Below are 10,383 nucleotides of genomic sequence, written 5' to 3'. Positions count from 1 at the left end.
AGTTTTACTCTAAGAATTTTGTTTGGTTGGGGTAAACATAAATTGAAATTTTCATAGAAGAGTTTCATTGAGTTTCTTGAAATTGTAATAACATTATATACAATTAAAGAATCATAGGAATAGGTTAAGGTTCCCAATAACGAATTTGAAGGTGGTAGTTCACCTGATAGGTTGTTAGCCAAAGGTACCAGGTCATCACGTAGTCAGTTTGGCAGCAAAGAGTTAAGTTAGTAAGTTAGTTATGGGTTTTTTTTTTCCTGAAATAAATTAAAAAATATATATTTATTTCAAAAAACACGTTATTCGATCTTTTTATTTTCCAGATATGTTTTATTTTGGGATTTAGGGTGGCAAACTTCATAATTTATATGAAGTTCGTCGCATTCTTGGTGAACTTTAACTGTCAACACGACTTTTTTCTTGTTTTCAAATTGTTGTCTAACTTCAAACTCATTAGTTGGATCTTGCTTCCATGGGTAAACGACTAATCCAAAGTCATTACATCAAGATTCAACCTGGAGAAGTGATTTGTATGTTACCATAGTAGTTCATCATCTCTTCTTTCTTGTCACCATCATAAGAAATTTTTGCTGGTTCATCATCAGCATGTTTCCGTCATCGGGGTTAATTTCGTACGAATCCATCATCAAATTCCTGATAGCAAAATCCTCATAACTTTTAACATTATCTTCCATCATGTCAGCATTATCAAGTTTAACGTTTGAGTCCTCTTATTAACTGCCTTCAGGTGGCATATTTAGATCGACCATCATTCTTTTAATATTTCGTCTAACAGCTCTACTTAACGGATTATCATCAACAGTATCCGCCCAACTCAACGAGAAACATGAATAATTCCAACAAATGAACATTTGCCCATCGGTTGTGCCACGACCTTATAAGATGTATGTCCTCTTCGTCACGTAACCGTTACCTAATTCAAAACAACAGCAATATTTCTCAAAATCGTGGTCTAATAAACATTATAACAACATAGCAAAGACAATTGTAACATATCTTTTATAAATCAAATTGTTATCTACTTAGGTCGGATATCTGTAGTAATTTTTTTCACTCTTTTCGTGTGTTGCTGCCCAATGGAATATAATATCAAATTCTTCAACACTATTAGACTGATGACTTTCGGTGTCATGTACGTAATTATTGGTTTCCATACTTAAAAACGATAGAACCTTCTTCATCATATATTATTTCACTATCATAATGAATGGATAACAATGAATTTATTGACATTGTAGAGAAAAAAAATGTCAATATGAGAACCAAAGAGAAGAATGGAATTGTGGTTTTGAGTTCTGTTCTCCAGCAGCCATGCTTTTATTTTGGAAACTCCACTTGAAGTTCGCTGTAGTGCAGTGAACTCTATTTAAATTATAAAGTTTGCTGGGATGCGATAAATTTGCCTTAAATAAAAAAAAATGTATCTCAGAAATTAAAGTTCGAATAACGTGTTGCGAAACAAATATTTTTTTAATTTATTTCAGACAAAAAAGACGTCAGTTATGTGTTGGAAAGTCTGTTAGGATTTGGTGCATTCTGATACAGTATATAAAGCATGAAACTAACTAATCAATCAGTAATGAAATCATTCTCATTATTATTCTCTTCTCTAACTCAACTCCTCTGCTACTTTTACTCTTAAGAACACGGCCCTGATGCCTTTAAAAATTAAAATATTGTCTATCTTATGTTATATATTCTTCAGAATGTATGGAAACATATTTTTAATAGTTTTAGATATTTCATTAAAGTGATTTTGATGCATCTCAGTTCAGAAGTTAAGTCAGTCAATACCTTCCAATACTTGCAACAGTTTTCATGGGGTGGCATTGTGGAAAATCAACAATTGGGAGAGAAATTCTCAAGCACTGAGCATAGTAATAACAGGTTACACTGTGGTAGATAACAACCACCACTCAGAAAAATCCATTATTGGTGTGTGAAGTAGTCCCATATAATTTGGCCATATGATTATGACCAACATAGGTTATAATACATTTTTAGAGAAATGGCCAATATTGGGTTAACATTTAAAACTTACAAGAACATATTTTTTGTATGACTTCAGATCAGTGTTCTGTATCTCATCTGCTTTATTGAAAGAAGCTTGTTCATGTGATTGTGTCCAGTACACAGCTGCAGTTGCCAAAAACTGAGGACTGTTCAACAACTTTTGCAGGGTTGCCTAAACATTGCCGTTAAATTGAAACTTCTAATAATCTGTTTATGCCGATCCATTATGATATCCAGTAGTAGAATAGTAGCAAGAATTACTTTCTACAAAGTTGCATTTTGATTTTCAGCTATTCGGTAGTCAAGAAAGAAACCAAAAGGAAATGTTTTATATATATGGGATGAAATCAGGTGTAACTTTACACTGCTTGTATTTTCATAAGGATAAACCACTATTTTTGGTCGAAAGATTTTAATTGATATAATATCCCTTAAATAAAAAAAAATATTAGTAACCCTGAAAAAACTATGAAAAGTCTGAAAAATTTACAAATTAGGTGAATTTTATCAAATTTTGGAGAGTTACAAATGTGTTTCTTCAAGTAAGGAGATTTTAAAAAAAAAATTATTCTTCATCTTTGTCATATGTCGCGACCTCACTTGCTGGTCAACATCTAGTTATCTTTAGCCGCCAAAGACAACACCTATATTATATAAGATAATAAAGAAATTAGAGAGAATGTAAACTATAAGATTCAAAAAGCTTGTGAAAGTGATAATTTTATTGCATTGCTATTAAACTAAGTTATATGAAATGGAGTATTCAGCAGCAAAATGTGAGCATAAGCTTAAGTATGACAAAGATGAAAATGTATAGATGGATGAGTTAACATATCCGATTTGACCTATGCACGAATACGCAAGCATAAGTTTCATGCTTGTTTGGGTAATAGCAATGAGATTCTCTTGAGCACTTTTCTCACTCAGGTGATCATAAAAATATGCTCTCACTTCTCCCTTCACTTCAATATGAGTATACATAATTATGAAATGGCTTGGATTATGTTATTATATATGTGGTTGTTGGTATGAGCTCATTAAAAGCAGGATAATGTAACGTTTTATTTTTAATATTTGGACAAATTTTAATTTTATTTTTAATGTGTAAAACTTATTATTTTTATTACAAACGTCTTATTTATTTTTTTGGTTAAAATTAAATTTTTTTTTCAAAAATATCATTTTCTCCTTTGTAGTTTTTTAAATACTGACAAAAATCATAATACAATAGTTCTAGTGGTTTGAGAATAAAAATATGAATAGAATAATAGAATTAAGAATAAATAATAATAATAATATTAATAATGAAAAAAATTATTTTTAAAAAAAAAAATTCAATTTTGATAGAAGATAAGATAAAATAAAATAAACATTGAAATAAAAATAAGATGTATTAAAACGTTAAGAACGAAACGAAATCGATGAATTAATATTCATATTGACCTCCTGAAATTATCTTTGTGCTTTTAAAATTTTGATTCATTCAAATTAGTCTTTGAATTTGACATTCGTGACTCACATTAATTCTTACCCTTATTTTTATCATAGAATATATAGTTAACAACATATTAAAATAAATTGACATCTTTCACACTAAACTCTTTATTAATAGTTATCTGATATGGCAATTAAAACTTTTTATCTCAATTTGCTCTTTCTGAAACTTTTGAAATTCTAAATTTCACTTAAAATTTTTAAGAGCTTTATAGAACGCAAATTTATATAAAAAATTTTAATTATCATGTAATTATTAAAAAATCTAACGTGATAATCGTCGACCAATCTCAACACGCCATTAATAATTTTATCGCAGAAACAAACTTATGAACTAATGTGAGTTATGAATGTAAAGTAGGATCCGAATTAAATGAAATAAAATTAAAACTTAACCGAGACATAAAAATTAAAATAATGCTTTATCCTTAGAGATAAGTTATTTTTATTTTTATTTTTTCTAGTTCATTAGCGGTAAATGAAGTTTGATTAGAATCTCGTACTGTCGTACATACTATTTAAATTATTTACCATTTGCAAGTTATAAATTAAAGAATAATTGCAGTTCAAAAGTTCAATCAATTATAAGCATTTAAATATTTTACTAGCTTTTCTTCAATTTGGTTTCACTTTGCATCGCAAGTTAATGGTTACAGAATCTTGGTCTTTATTCCATTCACACAAATGTGACATTGGTTGCTTTTCCAGCACCTCCTAAAACTTAATCTAGCTGTTCAGACTTCAGATTAGTGACTCGTCAAATCAACTAATAACACTTCACCCTTTTTAATTAAGAGTTTGCTAAATTTGACATGCCTATGTAGAAGATCTTGTATCTTATATTCTTATATTCTTATATAAATAATTATTTGATGGATTTTGTTTACAAAAAAGTAGATATGGATAGCTGTTACTCAAAGACTAGCTTTGTCTTCATGTTGGAACTAAAAGAATTATTTATTTATTTCTTTTTATTTTCATAGCATTAGAAACAATTAATAATTTTTTTGGCCAGGGTTGATTAATTACCTTTGGCAAGTGAAAGAAATACTTGTCTATCAAATTAGATAATATCAAAATTGAGTGAGAATTTTAACTCATTTTGAATTATTCTTTAACTTTTTTAAAAATTAAATTTTATATTATGTTTTTTTAAAATATATATTTAAATTTTCATTTATTTAAATATTAAAAAATAAATTAAGTCTGCCAATCATTATTCATACATTATATATTTATATGTATGTATAATATGAGGATGTGGGTCAAAATATCTTTTGCTAGTTTTCTTGATGTACGTGTAGCACGTTAGATACACACAGGGTACATGCAAAAAAGTAAAATGCTCCATTTTTCTATTTCCAATTACAGCCAATTATTCCAACTGGGTTATGTATCATTTGCAACCAAATTCCATCTCATTCTAGCTGTACTTTTTATCATAACCACTTGCTTCCTTGTAATCTACTATTTGATTTGAGACTCGGTCATCAATTTAATGTTTCACATTGATGATTAATTCAAATCATTTTTTGTGTCCGTAGAGAATGTTACAAATAATCATGAGACCTAATACATTTGGATAGTTAATATATATAGTGATTTGTAAGAAAAAATTGTGGTAAAAACCTTTTATCTCAATAAATAATTAATCATTGTTTTAAAGTTATTGATAATGTTAGAAAGACAAAAAAAAAAAGTCAGAATTGACTTATTTAACATTCATTAAATAAGACAAATGATGGTAATTATTTTTTATTAATTATTTTTTATTATCAAATATTTTCGATATCCGGTATATTCTAAATAGAAAATAAATATATTTGAGCGTGTGTAGTTTGCGTTTTTATTGTTTGTTTTTTAAGATTTTATAAAAGAACTGTAAAAATAATAAAATTTATATGAGGCAACCTTGAATAAAATTTAAAAAAAATAAATAAAAAGCAACCTTGAATTCACAATATTAATTGCAAGATGTAAGTAATTGTGAGTTTACTTCACAATTACCCACAAGTTAATACCTAGCTACAAGTAAGCAAAGTAATGAACTCTTACTTCTTATCCTTTAATTAGATGCCAAATCTCTTAATCTAATCAAGGTTAGATCCCTTGATAAGCCTTAAAAGAATAATAGTGATGAGCAACTTTATTATTGAAGGTAGAAAATTGATTTGGATCACATGAAGCAATGTTTGAAAACCCAAAGGAATAGCTTTATTATCCTAATTTGTTCTTTCGTTTAGGGGTGTGCAAAGAAGTAGGAACAAAATAAAAGTAGCATATATATACTATTTGCTATGGACCAACAACATAGCAAATCCATGTTATGTTACCCACTTGTACTAGAATCAAAACACATGCTAAGGTCCCCCTATAAAGTGGGACCCTTTACATTACATTCTCAAATTTCTCACATGTAATCACATGATGGTATGGAATACCATCTCCATTGTCAAAAAATTAATCACCGGAAAACCACAATTTAGTTTTATTTTGCAAGAAAGAGACATCAAAATTCACAATAAACACAACCTACACCCCCCTCCCCCCCTTCCCTCTTTTGCAAGTCAAGTTTTGAAATTAAAAGGAAAATCATTACCCAACTCAATAACCAAAAACTTTTTAAGCCGAAAAGGACATAAGCCACAACAAATGCCAACTTGCATGTCTTAATTTAAACAAAAGTATTATTTACATAACTAATGAAGGTTGATCTGTGCTAAATAAATAATTTTTAGTTAGTAATTCGTGTATAAAATTTGTAATTTTAATTTAAAAATTGATCATTTTTGACATACTTTATAATTTTTAAGTAGAAACAAAAATAAAATTCACAGAAAGAATAATTAAAGTACGTAGTATAATTTGATAATTATTCATATGAAAATATTTTCATATAAAGATGATAATTGAGATATGAACATGTATTATATCTTATCTACTGTAAAACTATTCATAGTATTAAAAAGAGATTAGAAATGAGATTTATCAGTTCGCCATAAAATCATATGAAAATAGTGTACCTATAAGAATTTTGACGATCAAATCAATTTAGGGTTTAAGAGGTATAAGAATTAGGGTTAAAAAAGATACCTCAAGAAGACTTTCACCTTGTATTTATATTTTTTAGTGACTAAAGATCTAAAAAGAATTTCTATTTAATTCTCTCCTGATTGATGGATACATTTTTTATTTGGACGTGTTCGTCCTTAAATGAGCCGTTTACGCACGACCTAGAGTCGTAACAATATTAAATATTTTAGTCAAATATATTAAATCATATGGAAACATACTCATACGAGTAATTTTCAATTAAGTATTTTAATAATAATTTGTTGGACATGTTTTTGTTGTCCCAATAGCACTGTCCTAATTTAAATTACAAAGGGGCATTTTGGCCAAGAAAAGTACCAACCATTAACAACCTTATATATCACTAGTTTTACTTTACATAAAACTTTATGTGTATATATATATAACCACACTACCAGACATCAAAATTCCAAGCATTCCTGTACCTAACTAAGAATTGGCCTATCAGCATCCATGGCAGAGCTTGAGAATCCAAGTGTGATGCCAAAGGTGGTAGCTTTCCTCTCTTCTCTGCTCAAAAGGGTAGCTGAATCCAATGATCATAACCAGCAACAACTCTTGCATCAGAAGATCTCTGTCTTCCATGGATTAACAAGACCAACCATATCAATTCAGAGCTATCTTGAGAGGATTTTCAAGTATGCAAATTGTAGTCCTTCTTGCTACATTGTTGCATATGTTTATCTTGATCGATTCACTCAGAGACAACCCTCTTTGCCAATCAACTCCTTCAATGTTCATAGGTTACTAATTACCAGTGTTATGGTAGCTGCTAAATTCATGGATGACATGTAAGTATCTTAATTATTAATTAATGTTAATCATGAATTATTGGATGATCAAGTTTACTACTTTCTTTCAAGTTTCAATGTTCCTTTGATGAGCATGTTTAACAAAAATTATGGGGATTCTTTAATTTGATGGTGTTAGTTATAGATACACCTAATCATATGAAAGCATGTGTTTTGAAAATCCTTGTTTCTCAATGTTAGATTTTGAATTATTTCACCTCTAAAGATATGTTTTTTGGCATTAAGGTAGAAATAATAATTAATAATAAAATTATATATAGTAAGAGTTTATCCATGAAATTTTACACATCATTCTTTTTACTCTGAAAAGGCCTAGATAGATCTTGCATTTTGTTACCCTATTAATCAAAACTTATTGAATTTTTATTTTCTACCATAATTATATAACACAAAGTTGTAAATTTGATAAAGACCTTACTTGTTTAAAGAATATAATGTTTCTTGTGAATAATACCATATGTCCAGGCTGGATTACCATTAGACAGAGACAACCCACCCATGTGACCCCACCATTTTATTGCATGCACCCTAGCATCTACCTTTTGTGTACAATGATTTATCAAATTCTCAAATTAAATATATATATAATTTTGGAGTTGAATTAGCATAGAGACATCCAACTTAAAAGGGACAAATTATATCATTAATGGTTGGCATGCTAATATCTTAAATTAAAAACAAAATATAAAAAAATCACATTCTATTCAACAACAAATTAAATATGATATTTCTACAATTAAAATATTATCTGACATTTTTTTTATAAATACACAATTATAATGTGGATCTCGTTTATTATATATCTTTCTCAACTTTATTTTCTTTTCTACTTTTTAAAATTGATCACTTTTTTTTACTATAATTACCAACTATTTATTTATTAACTTTTTGAAGATAATTGCTTTACAAATATTTTTTTTAAAAGGAGTGCTAGGGGAACCACAGTTTTTGTGATTTATAGCCATCAAATGACCATAATTTTAATGATGTGAAATTTGTGTGAGATTTTATCCAATAGCTCACTTTTTTTTGCTGGTTATATGCTAACCAGAATTTAATAAAGTTGCTCGCCTCCTAGACTTTTCTTTTTTTTTTAATTCAAAAATTGCTGACCATGTGATTTGAAATCAACAGGTACTACAACAATGCTTACTATGCAAAAGTTGGAGGAATCACCACAATAGAGATGAACTTTCTTGAGGTTGACTTCTTATTTGGTTTAGGGTTCCATTTAAATGTGACACCTGGCACATTCCAAGCATATTGTGCCCATCTCCAAAAAGAAATGCTTATGATGCAACCTCAGCTGGATTTTGAAAATTCTTCTTCCCTAAGTTTAGGAAAATCTCTAAAAACCCATTTGTGCTTCAATGATGATGAATCTTCCCATCAAAATCAACAGCAGCAACAACAACAACAATTAGCTGTTTGATATTTTAAATTTTATTTTCATGCATTTTCTCAATGCTTGTGTAGTATGTAGTATATTGATTAGTTGTAGTTGAAGATGTAGTAGTGTGACAATGCAATTACATATTGGCAAAAATTAATTATAATTTAGTTGTGGACTACTTTGCTAATTTGCTTACTTCTCACATTCTCTATCCAATTCTTTCTTCTTTTTTATCTTTTACCAAATTTAATAATATTTTTTTTAACTCTTTTTGCATCTCTGAATTTCTTGTATGAAGCATTCTTGGCAATGTACAGATAATTGTTGTCTCTTCTTTACAGTCTGGCTAGAAAAGTCTTTGAGTATAATAATAATTTAATTCGTTGTATCTTCTTATCCACCACTATTGGAATTTTTAAATACAATTTGCAATTGCATTGTTTTTGTTATTGTAATGTAAATAAAAGGAAAGAAATTTAGAAACATACACCAACTGAACTACTACTTGGGATATAATTAATAAAAAAAAAATAAGAATAAAACATACTTTTTGTCCTTGAAGTTTATTAAAAATTTTAAAAATATTTTTAATTTTTATTTTGTTCTAAAAATTTTCGAATTATATCAAAAATATCCTGACGGCTAATTTTTTAAAAAATTTAAAACTAATTTAACAATAATTTCACAAGGTAAAATTGAAAATTTAGTTATCAGGATATATTTAATTGTCATGTATTATTATTAGATTGATCTTAAACTTTCTGAAAATTTAGTTATGAGAATATATTTGATACAAATCGAAAATTTTAAGAACAAAATTAAAACAAAAAAAATAAAAAATATTTTTAAAATTTTTGACAAATTAAAAAAAAATATATACTTTACCCAAAAAATTAAAAAAACTACCATGATTGAAATAATCTTATATACCATTAGGTTATTATAGTACATGATGCACTAAAATCAATATAACGTATCATAATAATATTATCCCAAAAAAAATGTAACGTGCTTAATTTTGTAAATATTTATTTTTGGTGGGTACATAAGCCAGTTTGGCCGAAAGGGGACAAAAGAATGATGTGCACAGTACATTAAGAGGTACCATTTTAATTTGATGTATTTATTTGTTTGTTTGTGTTTTTTATTTTAATTAATTAAATTAATTTATTGGCTAGGGAAGACAGATTGTGGTAATTGACAGTTGTTTGTGTGTAAGTGTTGATTGATGAGAAGAGAAGGAAAGAACATGTGCAATAATTTATAATAGAGAACCAGAATTTATGGTTGGTGGTGGAGAGAGAAAGAAACCAAAGTTGCAAAGTGTTATTTGGAGTGCCGGCACCAACCACAAACCTTCACTGTTTGGTCGGTTTCCCTTTTTTCTTCTTCTTCTTTGCTATTTAGAATGGTTGACACCAATCTATTTTTTAGATTTAAAATTCATGAGCCATATAAAAAATCTTTTTGTGGATAATTTAATTATAAATTTAGTAAAATTATAGAACTAAAAGAATAATTAAATAAAAAATTGTTGTAAAGGTAAAGAAAACTTAA

General features: G+C 28.0%; 1 protein-coding gene across 1 annotated transcript; it reads left to right on the top strand.

Annotated features, from left to right (window-relative positions):
• LOC107638108 (cyclin-U4-1) lies at window positions 6,997-9,051 on the top strand. The gene is made up of 2 exons (XM_016341280.2): window positions 6,997-7,412; window positions 8,568-9,051. The coding sequence occupies exons 1-2, from the start codon at window positions 7,075-7,077 to the stop codon at window positions 8,863-8,865; spliced, it is 636 nt and encodes a 211-aa protein (XP_016196766.1). The 5' UTR covers window positions 6,997-7,074; the 3' UTR covers window positions 8,866-9,051.

This window comes from Arachis ipaensis, chromosome B04 (assembly GCF_000816755.2).
Source record: "Arachis ipaensis cultivar K30076 chromosome B04, Araip1.1, whole genome shotgun sequence".
NCBI lineage: Eukaryota > Viridiplantae > Streptophyta > Magnoliopsida > Fabales > Fabaceae > Arachis > Arachis ipaensis.
The sequence above is the reverse complement of the archived record's forward strand: the minus strand, read 5'-3'. Positions and strand labels throughout refer to the sequence as shown.